The sequence below is a fragment of the Labeo rohita genome, chromosome 17 (assembly GCF_022985175.1).
Source record: "Labeo rohita strain BAU-BD-2019 chromosome 17, IGBB_LRoh.1.0, whole genome shotgun sequence".
NCBI lineage: Eukaryota > Metazoa > Chordata > Actinopteri > Cypriniformes > Cyprinidae > Labeo > Labeo rohita.
The window spans coordinates 25,495,532-25,513,668 of NC_066885.1; the positions used below are offsets into that span (position 1 = coordinate 25,495,532).

The 18,137-nt window shown below is 35.7% G+C and overlaps 1 protein-coding gene across 1 annotated transcript in view; it reads right to left on the reverse strand.

Annotated features, from left to right (window-relative positions):
• Nucleotides 1–18,137, reverse strand: part of crim1 (cysteine rich transmembrane BMP regulator 1 (chordin-like)) — a 157,682-nt gene that overhangs the window by 13,980 nt on the left and 125,565 nt on the right. The window contains exons 8-12 of the mRNA XM_051133096.1: nucleotides 17,532–17,660; nucleotides 15,586–15,742; nucleotides 7,442–7,563; nucleotides 2,474–2,686; nucleotides 2,167–2,382 (exon numbers count right to left, since the gene is read on the reverse strand). Coding sequence (XP_050989053.1) covers nucleotides 2,167–2,382; nucleotides 2,474–2,686; nucleotides 7,442–7,563; nucleotides 15,586–15,742; nucleotides 17,532–17,660 — 837 coding nt within the window. The remainder of the gene's footprint in view (nucleotides 1–2,166; nucleotides 2,383–2,473; nucleotides 2,687–7,441; nucleotides 7,564–15,585; nucleotides 15,743–17,531; nucleotides 17,661–18,137) is intronic.

Sequence of the window (18,137 nt, forward strand, 5' to 3'; positions counted from 1 at the left end):
GCTTACCATTACTTACCATACCTGCAGATTTCAGCTTCAAACCTAATCATACACACCTGAATGAACCAGCTAAACAAGGTGTTCAGGGCTACTTAATTACAGACAGGTGTGCTGAAGCAGGGTTGGAGAACCTTAGTCTTTACTGAGTAATTAAAGACAGCCCCTTAATTGCTGCTTGCAGCTTTATTTCAGTTTTAGCTCTAGTAATCTGAGTACTTAGAGTTAGTTGGCAGGGCAGCATTTCTCTTTTGTTTTTAATCTAATATACTGTTTTAGTTAGAAAAAAAAAAAAAAAAAATTTTTTAATAATTTTAGATTTAGTCAACAACACTGCTTAAAGGAGAAGTCCACTTCCAAAACAAAGATTTACATATAATGTACTCACCCCCTTGTCATCCAAGATGTTCATGTCTTTCTTTCTTCAGTCGTAAAGAAATTATGTTTTTTGAGGAAAACATTTCTGCATTTTTCTCCATGTAATGGACTGATATGGTGCCCCGATTCTGAACTTCCAAAATCCAGTTTAAATGCGGCTTCAAACGATCCCAAATGCGGTTGTAAACAATCCCAGCCAAGGAAGAAGGGTCTTATCTAGTGAAACAATCAGTTATTTTCATTAAAAAATACAATTTAAATACATTTTAATCTCAAATGTTCATCTTGTCTTGCTCTCCCTGAACTCAGTGTATTCTGGCTCAAGACAGTTAGGTTATGTCGAAAAACTCCAATCGTATTTTCCCCCTCAACTTCAAAAATCATTTCAAAATCACCCTACATCACTGCAGAAGTACCGACCCAGTCTTTGCAACGTGAACATGCAAAGAAGTTCAAACACCCTTAACAAAAAAGGTAAAACAGTGATATAGGATGATTTTGAAGTTGAGAGAGAACATGAGATGGGAGTTTTTCGACATACCCTAACTGTCATGAACCAGAAAAAACAGTCCAGGCAGCGTAAGACAACATGAGCGTTTGACATTAAAAAGTTTATAAATTGTATTATTTTTATTAAAATAACCGATGGTTACGCTAGATAAGACCCTTCTTTCCCGGCTGTGATCGTTTGAAGCCACATTTAAACTGTATTTTGCAAGTTCAAAATTTGGGCACCATATCAGTCCATTATATGGAGAAAAATGCTGAAATGTTTTCCTCAAAAAACATAATCTCTTTACGACTGAAGAAAGAAAGACATTAACATCTTGAATGACAAGGGGGTGAGTAAATGATTTGTAAATTGTTGTTCTGGAAGTGGACTTCTCCTTTAAGTGGCATTTATAGAACAAGAAAGATTTCGAAGTTATTACTGTGATGCATGAATATAAATATGTATTTTCTTTGAAACTTTATAAATCCTTCACAACCAGAAACTTATTAAGAACGTAAACAGTTTTGATGTTGACTTCAGTGGCATCCAGTTTACAAGCTAAACTGAAACTGAGAGTCTACAACTTTTCTAACAGTCTCCAATTAGGCATGTGACACAACATCTTTAAATTCAAGCTTTGAAATTTGCTAGTATTTATAGGTTCACCATATTTCTCTGGGGCTGTATTTCCTCCATATTGTAGTGAGTGTAAAAAAAGTACTAAAGAAAGTAACTAAAGAAAGAAATGTCAACATGCTTTGACTTAAACACAAATGACTCCAAAACATAAATATTCATAGCAACTCAAACAACCCAATCTCGAAAACAAATCATTTCCCCCTTTCATTTAGAAAGCCGAAAATGATTTCAGCAGCGTTGAGAACATTTTAAAGAGCAGAGTTAGTTTGTTATAGTTGAGTTGCTGAAACATTTTCTGAAATGTGCATCCATTCTATTCCTGTCATCCTTTCGGCTCAGACTGTTGATCATGTACTCCTGCGCCTATGCAGTATTTATCATTTCCACCACAGACATGTATTATGCACAGTCACATTTTGTTAACTTTTTGTCAAAGGTGTCTCACGCCTCCATGCTCTAAAACTCCTTAGAATAATGAATCTTTTAAAAAATGATGCTTTTTTTCACCTCCTTTGACTGTACTTGTACAAGATCCAAATATCACAGCTACTCTGACTTCTCCATGACCTCCAAGTTTTCGCAACGTGCATCAAAACTAAAGTTTGGTAAGTTAGAACAGGCCTGTCAATCAAACACATAGGCTTCCGTTGACATCACACCTGGACAGTGAGGACAGCAGGAATCCTGCGTTCTGATTGGACTGTGGCAGAGCAGGGGCGGGCACACCTCCGTCTCACAGAGCACACGGCCGCTGTGGCAGGTGCACTGAGTGCAGGAGTCGATATTCCACGTTTCTCCCTCCACAAAGTACTCTCCACCCGGAGCCAAACACACGGACGCCTCGCTCAGCTCCGGCTTGTGGGAACTGGACTCTTCTGAGGGACAAAATACATATTTTAACATGTAAAATCCATCTCGAAGTATCAACGGAAATCGTAATGTAAGTATGTGTAACTGTTGGCTCACCTGGACAGGTAGGGCAACAGTGGCCGGGTCGGATGGTGGGGTTATCACAAGGGGGAACTGGGCAAGAAATAAGGGCGCACATTTCTCTCCCAGCATGGCAGTAACAGTCCCTGCATCCGTCGTGCCAGCTCTGCCCGTTCTCGTGCCTGCGGCCATCCATAGACAGGCAGGAGCCCAATTTCACTGCTGGAGCCACAGACGACGAGCTCTGATCTGCACAGAGAAACAAATGAATGAACAATAAACACATCAACTGACTTTCTGCCTTCACAGCAGCAGCATCAAGATGGTCAGGTGGTGCACAGTGAATGATTAACATATTAAGGGAATAGTTCACTACTTACATTAATTACTCACACTCATGTCGTTCCAAACCCGTAAGACCTTTGTTCATCTTTGGAACACAAATTAATTTTTGATGAAATCTGAAAGCTTTCTGACTTTGCATAGACAGCAACGCAACTACTATACTCATACATTGTGGTATTCTCATGAACGCACATTGAAGACGAGCACAGATGAGAAGAAATCGTTGAATAAAGTTATTTTTGTTTTCTTTGGACACAAAAAGTATTCTTGTAGCTTTATAACATTATGGCTGAACCAATGATGTCACATGGACTATTTTAATTTAATGTCCTCACTACCAGAAAGCTCTTGGGTTTCATCACAAATATTTTAATTTGTGTTCCAAAGAACAACAAATGTCTTATGGGCTTGGAACGTCATGAGGGTGAGTAATTAATGACAGTATTTTAATTTTTGGTGAACTATCCCTTTAATCCAGGGTACATTTTTTTTTAAATTATTATTATTAGAATTTTTTGTATTTTTAAAATTAACATTTTATCTACAGTGTAGTTATTGAATAAAAATAAATTTTTAACACAAACAGAATATGGTAAAAAGCAAACAGAATGTGGTGAAATTTTGTTTTTAGTTTTAGCTAATAATAATAAGAGAATATTATGGAAGACTGTTTCCGGCACTGAATAAAAAATGTAAAAAAAGTTATTGAGACTTTTTACCACACCTTCTTTGAATTGTGAGCTATAAACTTGCAATTCTGACTTTTTCCTTGCAATTGCGAGTTCCTATCTCATAATTCAGATTTTTTTGAGATATAAACTCGGAATTGAGAGTTATAAAGTCCAATTCTGAGGGGAAAAAGATGAATATGTTCTAAGAATTGCAATCTTATATCTTACAATTCTGACTTAATAACTCGCAATTGCGTGATATAAAGTCAGAATTGCGAGATATAAACTTGCAGTTCTGAGAAAAAAATGTCACAATTGTGAGTTTAGCTCTAATAAAGTCAGAATTGTGAGTCTGTCTATTAATTTCAGAACTGCAAGTTTATATCTCACAATTTTGAGAAAAAAAAATTCAGAACTGTGAGTTTGTATCAAGCAATTCTGAGAAAAAAAAGATTGGGATAAAAAGTGGCCTTTTAAATTTTTTATTCAGTGGCGCAAATGGGATTCCATAGGATTTACCTACATTTATATGATTTTAAAGTGAAAACTGCTTTTTTGATTTATAAAAAAAAATCTCTATTAATGTTTAAAAAAAAAAATCCCAAACTACATTTTTTCTCATTTGAGAAGTGGTTTTACTTGTATATGTGTCACAAAAGGGAATAAAAGACAATCACAACTACTATTTTAAGCCAACTTTAACATAATCATCGAAAACCTATAACCCACAATCTTTTCATTTGCACTGAGGATAAACATTATTTAAATTACTGACTGCTGAGAACCTGAAACCATTGAAATTCAATTGACATTTAACATAAACACTGCATGGTGCATTTACAAAATTGCCAGTTTTCCTGTCATAATATTTTATATATTGTTGGACATATGCAGTTCATAGTCATTCTGATTTTAAGGACATTTTTGTATTGCAATATGATCTGGCTCCTCAAACAAAACAAGAGAACAACCGCTTTGTAGTAAAAGCAGACCACATTTTGAAACGATCAAACAGATTTTTATGTTAGACACAGTGCAAAAGCGTGTTTATATAGTCTGGTCCCGATGGATTCTTTGGCATATTAATAGTGAAACACGAAAGCCAGAGGATTCCCTGAATCATTTTTCCATTTATATTCCAGACATTTGACCTCTTCACTGAAACATTTTCACCGGCTGCACCACAGACAGCGTGAAATGACAAAATATGCAAGTGATGCCTCGTACGCCCCAAACCCCAGAGCACAAAACATTCTCAAATCTCATTCTATCTGCCAAGAGCGTCACCTCTCACTGCCTCTCCATAACAGCAGCAGGGCTCCAGCCAGGCCCCAGTCAATATCACAGAACCATTTCACATTGATTAAAATCCTGTCTGGGTGATATGTGGAGGATGCACGCTTTCAAAAATTCAACGTGAGGGAGATTAAAAAAAGGGGCTTTTTCCTTGCTCTCTCGTCTCATTAAACGAACCGAGCTTGTGAATATTTCACGTGCCAGCTTCGTTATTGAAGATGAATCAAACGAGAACACAACAAGTCGTATAAATAATGGAGGGCTGCGAGTAACTGGGCCTGGCTTTTGTATATACAACAGGTGGCCCTCAAAATAAATGGAAAATATAGGGAGGGGGGATGAGTCATGCTGGAGACCTTAGTCTCCTGAATTCAAGGCCCAGCAGTCCTCTGTGTGCACATGGCTCACACTTGGAAATTAAAGAAATAACACCTCAGCATATCGATTCGGCTGTACAGGGCAATGTAGCACTAGATCAAAAAACATTTTTTTCAGTTATATTACTTATGTTTTTAAACATAAATGACATAAAATTTGATTTGATTTTACATTTTTTAAATTGAAAAAAATATTTGATTTGTTAGCTGTCAACTTCAAGGGCATTAAAACAGATTTGCTTATATATTAAAGCAAGAAGCCATAAGCTGCAGTGATTTTACCTTGAGTGTCTTATTGTGTTTACTAGGGCTGTCAGTTTAAGGCGTTAACTTAATTAGTTATAAAAAATAACGTGATTAAAATATTTTAACGCAGTTAACGCACTGGCCCGTACACCTGTACATTATCTTATATTTCATACAGTTGACTGTTCACAAATATGATGCAAGGCAACAACTCCACAAAAGCAGTTATGCCCTAAAATTCAAGATACTGGTGCAAAAAAAGCCCCTGTATGTGTTTTGTCTCATATTTATATATGTGACCCAGGATCACAAAACCAGTCGTAAGGGTCATTTTTTCAAAATTGAGTTGTATACAACATATGAAAGCTGAATAAATAAGCTTTTCATTGATGTATAGTTTATTAGAATAGGACAATATTTGGCCGAGATACAACTATTTAAAAATAAGGAATCTAAGGGTGTAAAAAAATCAAAATATTGAGAAAATCACCTTTAAAGTTCTTCGAATAATGTTCTTAACAATGTATATTACTAATCAAAAATTAAGTTTTCATACATTTACAGTAGGAATTTTACAAAATATCTTAATGGAACATGATCTTTACTTAATTTCCTAATGATTTTTGCCATAAAAGAAAAATCAATAATTTTGACCCATAAAATGTATTTTTGGCTATTGCTACAAATAAACCCCAGCGACTTAAGACTGGTTTTGTGGTTCTGGGTCACATATATCACATATCACACGGGCATCGAGAACAATATGACACGAGTACTGATTTTGTGCCGATCTATCACGAGCCTAAATGTGATTTTATACAACAGTGCAGTAAATATTAAGCTGATATTGTGTTATATTTTGAACACAATATTATATGGTTTTGCTCAATTTTGCAGAGAACATACTATCTTTGAAGCCATAGCAGAATTGTTGCGCGTCTCTGAGCAACACAGGAGTGTTTAGTTTCTGAATAAAATCGCGTTTTGAACGAATCGTGTGAATCAATGATTCAAAACCCTAAAAACAAAGCCATTTACTTAATTCCTGAATGAATCATTTGAACGAATCAAATGAATGACTCATAAAGACATTTACCGCCACTTGCTGGCAGATTTAGTTTCTTATTTAGAGTATCATTTTATTAAAAAAATAATAATGATAAAAATAAAAACAGGGATAGTTCACCCAAAAAATGAAATTCTGTCATCATTTACTTACACTCATGTCATTTCAAACCATTCTTTTGTGGAACATGACAGAAGGTATTTTAAAGACTGTTGGTAACAAAGCTGTTTTGGTTACCAATGACTTTCATCGTATGAACAAAAAATACTGAGAGGTTTACATTAGGGCCGTTGCAGCCTAAATCTTTATGTGCGATAAATTCTATGTTGAATGAAATAAAATATTTCTTTCTAAAGCTGCAATTTGTAATGTCTACTTCATACTTTCTCATTTAACACAAAAATAGCTTTAAAAAATATTTTGGGGGTATTTTCACAGTCAAATTTATTTTGCGATTAAATTAATTGAAACATCATGTAATAAATTAGATAAAAAAAATTTTAATCAACTGAGAACCCTAAAATTTACAGCAACAGTTACCAATCTGTAATAAATAATTATAATTCTTAATTATATTAATCAGAATGAGCTCATATAGTTAACTGTGATGTTGTTTCATTAAAAATGGTTTTCATTAATGCAAATAAAGCTGAAATAAAAAAGATATGAAAAGAAACGGAAGAACTAAAATGATTAAAAATAAAACAGAAATACATGATCTAAATACCTAAAGCTATTTAGATCATATATAGACAGCAAAAAGTATACTAAAATCACTAAAACTAAGATTTAAATGAAAACTGATATAAAAACAAAAGCTAATTCAAAATCTTTCTAAATTGGTGATAAAATATAGATTTTAAATGATTACAGTGTGTATTTATTTAAATCAAATTTCCAATTTGAAACGATCAATTTTCTATGAGAAATGTATTAGCCATGCTGTAGTTAAACTAGATAAAACAAAATGACTAGTTATATAAAAAGCAAAAAAGTGACTTACCTCTGCACTGGCAAATCAGACAGCCCAATTCATCGTGCTGGAAGCCCGTTGGACAGGACTTGTCACATGGTAGTTCAGGGCATTTCTTACAACGGCAGGTGTCACAGCCATGCTTGTTCTTACTGTTAAGAGAAAACAAGATAGGGAGAAAGAATGAGAATTTTTTAAAGATACATACATCATAAAAATACATACATCAGTAAGTTATCCCTTATTTAAAAAAAGACAAAGTTCTGTCATGAAACTCTAGATGGCGCAGACTGATAGATTCTAACTCAATCTGATATAATATCATTATTATTCACATGCAGCAGCTGATTGGTTTCTTTTTTAACATTGGCAGCCAGTGAGCTTGCTGCTCAACATTCAAACACTTGGCTAGTGTAAATACTTGCTGTAGCAGTTGCAGTGCAGTTTAGAAACCCTCCACCTCCCCAGCTCCACCTGTATAGATCTGCTACATTTAATGTATGTTATACAGTATATGGGGTTTATTTCATATATGTTTTATTTTAATTATATTTAATTATAAGGTGACCACATGTGTTCAAAAACACATTCTATGTAAATGACCCTTAATAAAAGCTGATTTATATTAAACAGAGATGGTTGCCTCAAGGGGGCTGCAATGCTGAGATCACCTGACTAGTCAAAACTACTTCATTCATCTCTGTACATGTTGTTACCTGAGACAATCACTCACAGAAATTAATCTTGACTGAGCAACCACATTTCTATTTGCGGATTGCTGGATCCATGCCACTAGGTGTCAGTATACGTTGGCTAGCACAACACAGACAAAGAAAAAAAAAAAAAAAAAATGCCAGAGTGCACCTTTAAAATAACTCTTCAAGACATATGGACTTCATAAAGAGTCAGCGCACACTCTCGGCACACTTTGTCATTGGCACATCAAAGCTTGGCATTATACACCAGGTGCCAAAGACACAGTCCAATGTCATCCGTTAACACCGGAACAGAGAGAGAGAGGGGAAAGAAAGAGAGAGTCTTTGTTGACCTTACTTGGAGTCCTGTCAGCAGATGGCACATTAAAGACGCTTAACCAAAACGACCAATCAAAATGCTCCCTGATGGCCAAAGCACCTTCCTTGGAGAACAAACCTATCCAGGGCACACTGGCTTGAACCCCAACTGCCCATCTCACACACACGCTTGTTCTCATCCTTCATCCCCCTATCCGCTCTTATCGGATGAATAATAGGGCTGAGAAGTAGCCCTGTGCAGTGCGTATTTGGTTTGGTGATAAGAAGCTATCAGGTATGATGTCAGCAGTGGGGAATATCAATATTCTTTGTTCAAGAGGAGGAAGTCGGCGCTAAGCTGCATGCATTATTCAGGCCGCGAGCTTGATCCTCGGCCATAACTTTGAGGGGGCATAAATAGATATCTAAAATTAGAATCTGAGATGCAAGCATTTGCACTTGTGTGCTCATTCATGACGCCAGAATTGAGGTAGGAAGAGACAACGATGGGCCAGGGGCCGAACTCGGGTAAATAAAGACTCCCTTTTATTCAGCCACACCTGAGGGAATGAGTCTCAGATAGGAGACTATAGAGATGCAAGACCAGGCAAGCTGCTGCCTCATTCTCTGCACTTGTCATAACGGTCTTTATTATATTTTAAAGGAACAGTACACCTATTTTTTTTCTTTAGCATTTTGGGGTTATTTCACGAGAGACTACACTCTGAGTTTAGCTAGCTGGGTCATTTAATTGGGTTGTTTTTAATGTTCTTACCCAGGTGTTAGGTAGTTTTTCTGCACTCCAAAAAATGCTGGGTTATTTTTTTTAAACCCAAATGCTGGGTTCAGCTTGTTGGGTCATTTTAATATTTTGTACCCAGGTGCTGGGTAGTTTTTCTGTACTCTAAAAAATGCTGGGTTACTTTTTTTTTTAAAACCCAAATGCTGGGTACAGTGTGTTGTGTCATTTTATTGGGTTATTTTAATATATGTGACCCTGGACCACAAAACCAGTCTTAAGTCGCTGGGGTTTATTTGTAGCAATAGCCAAAAATACATTGTATGGGTCAAAATTATAGATTTTCGTTTTATGCCAAAAATCATTAGGATATTAAGTAAACATCATGTTCCCTAAAGATATTTTGTAAAATTCCTACTGTAAATATATCAAAACTTAATTTTTGATTAGTAATATGCATTGCTAAGAACTTCTTTTGGCAACTTTAAAAGTGATTTTCTCAATATTTAGATTTTTTTGCACCCTCAGATTCCAGATTTTCAAATAGTTGTATCCCGGCCAAATATTGGTCTATTGTAGCAAACCATACATCAATGGAAAGCTTATTTATTCAGCTTTCAGATGATTTATAAATCTCAATTTGGACAAATTGACCCTTATGACTGGTTTTGTGGTCCATGGTCACGTATATATATTTATATATGTTTTTCTGCACTCTAGAAAATTATGGGTTATTATTATTATTATTTTTTTTAACCCAAATGCTGGGTTCAGCTTGTTGGGTCATTTTATTGGGTTATTTTAACTTTTTTTTTTTTTTTTTTGTACCCAGGTGCTGGGTAGTTTTTCTGCAAAAATGCTGGGTTATTATTTTTTTTTTTTTGCTCAAATGCTGGGTTAAGCTTGTTGGGTCATTTTATTGGGTTATTTTAATATTTTTACCCAGGTGCTGGGTAGTTTTTCTGCACTCTAAAAAATGCTGGGTTATTATTATTATTATTTTACCTAAATGCTGGGTTAAGCTTGCTGGGTCATTTTATTGGGTTATTTTAATGTTTTTTTACCCATGTGCTGGGTAATTTTTCTGTAACTAAGCTGCTGGATCATTTTTAATGGGTTATTAATTATTGGGTTATTTCTTTTTTTACCTGACCGCTGAGTTGAGCCTGTCTCAGACTAAACAACCCAACTGTTGAGTTAGTCAGAACTCTGGCTTTTTGCTTCCTCTACAGGAGAGAGCGGTTCACAGCGCCGCTGATTTGGTACACTTCTTCAGCGAAATAAAGGTTTGTCTTTTTTTTTCATTTATAAAGTCCTTAGTGTGCTGTAAATTATCTTATTTTATGTAATGCAACATACAAGGACAAGATGTCAGTCGGCTCAATGCATCAACAGCGGTCATTTCGCATGATGGAAATGCCTTTTGCCTTGCATAACAAACTGATTTTATTCATTATAATACAGAATTTAATATGAGTTGATGTTAAAATATGTTCTCTAATCTCAGTACTATTTGTTAATGGGCAGGTTATTGAGTCAGTCATGGCATCATTCAGCTATGAGTGAAATGTGTGGCGTACTCATCCAAATAAATTCAATTTGTCTTATATTTTTGTCCATGGGTGTTCTTGCTTAAAAAGATATGTTCATCTTTAGATTATTGCTGATGCCTCTGTAATTCTGTGTGGTTTTTAATTCCCAGTCCATTTTAAGCCAGCAATATAATTTTTAAACAATAGTTGACTTCAATAAAACAACTCAGCATGTTGGGTAAAAACATTTAACCCAACCAGCTGAGTCAAAATAACTCAGCATGTGTTCTGCCCAATATTTACGCAGTCCTGGGTTATCAAATAACCCAAGTTGCATCGTTTTAAACCCAGCATTTTGTAGCGTGTAGAAAAGAAAACAATCATGGGGCAGATGAAGGGGGAATGAGTTTGGTTCATGATGTAGATCAAATTAGAACCTGCATTTTACATATGCACACCATAGCACAACATGTCTAAAACATTTGTGCTGACCTCTACGTCTCAACTCCAACCTGAGGGAGAACGGGGTCTCTGCAAAACAAAAAGGCCATTTCCCAATCAGTGAGCATTTATCAACTGCTTTACCTGACTGAATAAAATCAAGAAGCTCTACTCCTAACTTCACCCTGAAATCTAGCCTCAAGTGGGTTGGAGCAAATTGTGTTATGCAGTTGAAATACGCCCCCAGACTGGAAAATGCCCTTAATTGATTGGGTGATGCTCCCTAGCATACTGCAGAGACCTATACTTGACCTGAGGAGGAATTGGTTGTGCTGTGCTCAAATTCAACTTTGCTGTGATACAAGAAAAGCAATTAAAAAACTCTTGCTAGATAGTTGCACCCACAGGGAAATCTGATCAGTGATTTCACTTCACATTGCTGTATATTAAATATCAGGAACAGGGGCATGGGAGAAGATGCCCCCCAATATCGGTAGTCATGGAAGCACCAATGTCAGCCCTGCTACAATTTGGAGCAGTTAGCCAAGCCCAGGCCCTGATCTATGGGGGTGCTAGAGGGTGCTAAATACTCTCAAACTAAAACAAAACACCCTCAATTGACCCTTAGCAGAGAGCTTGATTGACAGGCAATCTGGCCAATCATAACATTGAATCTGCCATTTTTGTCCAACAACTTGAAAAATGGTGTGTATTGATATCTTTTTACTTTGAAGAAACAAGCTACCTTCTGCTGTTCATTTATGTTTATTTCAGGCTATAACTAGTAAATAGTTACTTGAACTGAGGTATCGTGACAGCGATCTGTGACACTTTTTCAGTGATAATAAAAGGAGCGCTCTTTACACGCTTTCTAAGCTATAATCCATTCAGAATTGTATGAAGCTTTATTTTTTTTGACACATACATGCAGCAAAGTTTTGTCAATGACATGGTAGATACTCTCTCGAAATAGCAGTTATTGACAAGGTGATATCCACTGCAATGGATGGGACGTAAATATATGTGAGAGCACCCTCAGTGATTTAATTCTGGAACCGGTCCTGGCCAAGCCTCCACAGACAGCCAGACAGTGCACATCCTTAGTGAGATCCAGTTCAAGGACCAAAATTGTGTGTAAACTTTATTGAGATCTGGCTATATCAACCAGTAATTTAATTTCCAGCAATTTATTGCTGGCTTGAATGTAGTGTCAAGGAGTCCAAAACAGACATTGCATCACCCCCTTCAAATCAGCAGTTAGAGTCCAAACTAGTCCACAGTTTAGTAAACGTTGGAAACCTCTTTAAAGTGCCCCTATTATGGAATTTTGAAAATTATCTTTCCTGGAACCCTCCCTCCCTCAAACTCTGTAGCGGATTCCTTTATAGCATCATGTTGAGAAGACGCTGTGCTCTGCACTGTGAGGGTAAATCCGTTAGGGTACAGTTAGGGTATGTGAAAAGACACCCAATTCTCATTTTCTCCTCTAACTTCAAAATCGTTGTACATTGCTGCAAAAGTACTGACCCAGTGTTTACAAAGTGACTGTGCAAGGAGGTTCAAACACCCTTTAAAAACAGCGATGTAGGACGATTTTGAAGTTGGAGGAGAAAATGAGATGGGAGTTTTTTGACATACCCTAACCACCTTGAAATGGAGTGCACAGTACAAGCAAGACAAGCCTAGCGGTTAAAAAGTGTATATATATTTTTAAAGAAAATGACAGATCGTTTTACTAGATAAGACCCTTATTCCTCGGCTGGGATCATTTAGAGCCTTTTAAAGCTGCATTGAAACTACATTTTGAACCTTCAATCCAGCACCACTGAAGTCCACTATATGAACAAAAATCCTGGAATGTTTTCCTGAACAAATTTCTTTGCGACTGAAGAAAGAAATACATGAATATCTTGGATGACATGAGGGTGAGTAAATGATCAGGTTCTCTCATGTACTCTGTAGCATGCAAAATGCATATTTAGTTGTGTGTGTTGTGTTCACTCCACACAGCTTGTAGGTCTCTGGCTAACCAGTTAGGACCGCCCTTCTCTTCTCTCTGTGGAGTGACGAGCCTGTTTACTTTAACTGCATTTAGCCGTGTTTAGACACGAAACTTGCTAACTAGCATGTTATTAGGAAAGGCGATGGCAAAGATTCATAAAAAACCCTTATACTCACGTCTTCTGTAAGTGAAGCTGGATCACAAATGATTTGTGTTAACTAGACGCATTTATGTAGATCGGCAGGTGCATTCCCTTCACAAACAAAACTCATCCACTGTGTCTTCAGCGGCTCAGATGTCGGGAGTAAATGACGGCTACTATGTTCATTATTACATCCAACAACAGAACACCTCAATTGCTTAGGAGCCATTCTTGTCTACGTCCCTGTTCCAGCATCGAAACAATGGTGATCGGACTGTTACAGCTCAGTCAGGGCGGGTCTAAGGTAAGACGGCCGTGTCAATCAACTATCATGGGAGCGGCGTGTACACACACTGCCAACACACATTTACGTTCAGACAACATGTAAAAGTTAACTTTGCATCTGATGACCCCTTTAATATAACGTAAATGATGTCTCTTACTGAAATATGTAGTAGAAAACCCATAACATTTACATTATTTTAAAAAATCCACATCATTTTATACATATTTTGGACTATGGGGAGGGCGCTGAAATGGTTGAAATGACGTGAAATGGTTGCACTCAGTTAGCTACTTGCTCTACCTGTTGCTATTTTTATGGCAACACAACTTGTAAAATAAACTACTGATATGATGACCACAACCACTGAAAGAGCTTACAGCTGGCGATGGATATAAGCGATGAAACCAAATGCCGTACCATCGATTTTCCCTACAAGGAGTCTAAACGCCACTGGATATCGACAGAAATCCACTCAGAGAAACTCCTTCAATGGCTGCGGTGTCACATGTTAACATCCTGCCAGGGTGGCATCTAGCGTTTCTTGTCTCTGCCTTTTGTAAGCTCTTTCAGTAGCTGTGGTCTACTGAAAGCCTCAAAGGCATCACGGCTAAAGTAGAGAAAACAAAGACGCAGGTCTTTGGGAAGTTTTATGCATCCACATGCATCTTCCCAGTCTTTTCTCCTCTTCTCATCGCTAGGAAAGCAGTGAAGACTTGGATCATTGACGAAAAGCCATGCAATGTGGTCATTGTATCAGTATTTTATTTTCAAAGTTGCTTATTCTGAGTTGTGTTGTGGTGAAAATAGCAACAGGTAGCACCAGCAGCTCACAGAGTGCAACCATTTCACATCAACAAATGATGACGCCCCCATAGTTCAAAATATGTATAAAACGATGTGGGTTTTTTAAATAATGTAAATCTTTCATGGGTTTTCTACTACATATTTTAGTAAGAGACATCATTTATGTTATATTAAACCATACAAGTCTTTGAAAGATGATGGTGTCATGTTGTGGAGCATTTTGTTTTCAGTGTGACAGACAATTTACTTTTTGGTGGAAACGTGTGTTGTAATTTAAGTGTGTTTAACAACGCTAACCACACTTTGCCACCTCATTAACTGGTGGTGCTCATATGGGTTTTTAAAGTTTGAATTTGGCTTGCAACAGACTCAAGTTCCCAGTCCTGTTCCTCCTCTTCCTATGCTCTCCTCACTAACATATGAATAGAAAGTGGAAAAAACAATCCCCTGACAATTAGGCATCAGTCACCGAAAGTAGTCGTGTGTACTTTGCCGCACTTTTCTTCTCCTTCTCATCTCCATTTGTCACAAGGTGTCTCTTTAACCTGCCGACTGCACAGCTCCACAAAAGTTTGTACAAATTGGCTCAGCGATCTGCCTGCGTAATTGGAGCAGTTTTTTTTTTTGCAGATGTGGAGCAGCAGTGTTTATTCGTTGTTGCGTCAAGACATGGTGTTGTGTAGATTAGGCGCTCAGCTTCGCTATCGCAGCTCATCCTTTACACGCCGCAATCAGAGGCGCTGATCTGAGCCGGCCCTAATTAGCTGTCAGCTCTAAACTTGCAGTCGGGCACAAACAAGCAAAGCATAGCGCAGGGGATCATTTTGTCATTCACGATTTCTCCAGACCGTGTTAGGAACAGTGTGGGATTCGCTCCAGTTTGTGACAACTAATGACTGCTGCCTGAACTCTTAGTTTAGAAAATCAGTGCGGTAACAATGACATGAAACGATCTTGAAATTTATAGAACCATATTATTACTTAAGTCAGGCGGGACTTAGGAAAAGTTAAGACATTCTTAGACTAATCCTTAAAGCTAGTTGAACTTTTATCCAAATTGCCTTACAGTGAAACTAGTGTGACTGTCCCTCAAGGAAACAATGTCAGGAAGAGCTTTATGGATATGATCACATACTGTACCACTAACAATGAATGTTTAATAGACTGCACTTCTTGTTATTGTTAGCTCTGTGAATCTGATTATTGTTTTCTTACATGTAGCCAAATGGGCAGTCCTTGGCACAGGCCACGGCTTTGCACTTCTTGTGACGCGGTCGACATTGGCAGACATCACAGCCGTGAATGTCAGTCTGGAAGCCAAAAGGGCATTTCAGAGTGCAGCTGGCAATTAGACCACTGCACAGCTCTTCTCCTGAAGGTTAAAAGAAAACAGAAGAGACTAATTAATTACAGCTTTAGACATTAATTACCTTAATATACATGCTTTAGGATCAACGCATAGACAGGGAGGCAAAAACAAGAGGAATACAACATACGTTAATACATAAAGATATTCGAATAAGAAATAATCATGTAATATAATCCTGTATTTCCATCATTTTCTTGAGCTCGTCCATTATTTATTTTATTTCTTTTATTTTACTGAATTTGAGAATCAACCATTATATATTATATTATATTATTAAAATATCTTTTGTCATAATAAAATAATAAATAATAAAAATAAAATCTATCTATCTATCTATATTGATATAGATAAAGATATAGATATATAAATAATTATTATTAAAAAGAAAAAAATAAACAAAACAATCTACTGGCAATTTTATAACTTAACATAATATAACAACATAACATAACATAACATAACATAACATAACATAACATAACATATAATAAATATAATATAATACTGTATTTCTTTACTGTATTACTTTCTTCAACTCATCCATTATTATTTTTTTAATTACTTAATTTAATTTAATTTAATTTTAGATTATGTTTTTCTTTATGATTATCTCTTCTGTTTTTCCTTCACTAACTTCAACTCATCCATATTTAATTTAATTTAATATTGAACTGAATTGAATTGAATTTTTAATGTATTATTTTAATGGAGTTTGAGAAACTAATATATTAAACAAATAAACAAAAAAAAAAAAAAATGAACTGGTAAAACGAGTTTCAACTCATTCATTATTATTTTTAAATTTTTATATTTAATTTAATTCATTTAAATTTAGATTTTTAAATTAAATTAAATTAAATTAAATTAAATTAAATTAAATTTAATTTAATTAAATTTAATTTAATAATTTAATATTGTTAATTTTGTACTTTTTGTTTGAGTCTGAGAAGCATTATATTATATTATATTATAAAAACAGCAGCAAAAATGTACAGGTAATTGTCTACCAGGACACTATCCAGTAATTTTATGGACATTTCCAATGAAATGCAAAATTCAAAACACAGGTAAAACACCTGTAAAATAACTAACTAAATAAATCCTTCATATTAGTACAATACATTGTGCTCTATTTTTACAGATTTTTTTTTACAGTGTATTATATGTTGTATTATAACATTATATTATAATTATATTAACATTATATTTAAATTTAACATTTATTTTGTGAGGAAAATTCAAAACACAGGTAAAATGCCTATAAAACATTTAAAATTCCTTCATATTAATACTGTACATTGTGCCCTATTAAAATGCTCTTGTTATATTAGCATTATAAAACATTGTAAAAAATTAAAAACATTTTGTGAAGTAATTCATAGAGACAATTTGTTTGCCTGCAAAACACATGAATTTAAGCATGTATTTACATTCAGACATATACTTTTAAATCAAATGTTTCTGAGAAACAAATCCAGTCAAGTTAGCCAAGTACTGTATATCTTATAATAGTATATTTATAATTCACAACTAGGCTTGTGGTCCCACCCTAAATCATTAAAATCATCATTATTATCTTTTTCCTTTGACATTTGTCAGACTTAGATTCACTCAGCCTATCTTAGCATAAAAACAAGCCCTTAATCCATCTGCCCTTCAGTGTTTATCCTCATAAACATCTCTGCTAAAGCCAGTCAGTGTCTGGAGAGAACAGCACTAAAGACCGCCTGACAGCGTCTGTATGGGGTGAGGAAGATGAAGCACTCGTCCAGTGACGTCACAGCTCACTTACGTGTCTTGCAGCTGCACGTCCTGCAGCCGCTGGAGTCCAGCCGGAAGCCGTACGGGCAGCTCTTGTCCACCAGCGTGCAGTTGTCAAGTGAGCCGCAGGCAGGGGGCGCCATCGTGATGTAGGTGGGTTCTAGACAACAAAAAAATTCCCCCAGAGGATGTGAGTCACTCTTGACTAAGTCTGATAGTTAAACAGAAAGAGAAAGAATACGGATCATAGGGGCTCATACGGGACTTCGCTTATGAGTCATAAGAGTCAAACAATTTTACACAGACTTTTTTTTAGTTTCAGTCATAAAGATAAAAAAAATGCTTCCATCACTTACTCATCCTCATGTTGTTTTGTGGGTTGCAAAATAAGAATTTTTGAACAATATCCTGGCAACTCTTTTTAATATCATATAACCAGTATTATTTCAGCATTATTTATATACTATTATTTATAATATTTCAAATTAGCTTTTATTTTTATATTTTAGGTTTTCATTTTTACTTTGGTGAGAATGTTTTAAGAATATCCTGATTACTCTTTTTAGTATAACATAACCAGTGACTTTTTAGTATTATTTATACACTTTTATAATATTTGTAATATTTTAAATTAGCT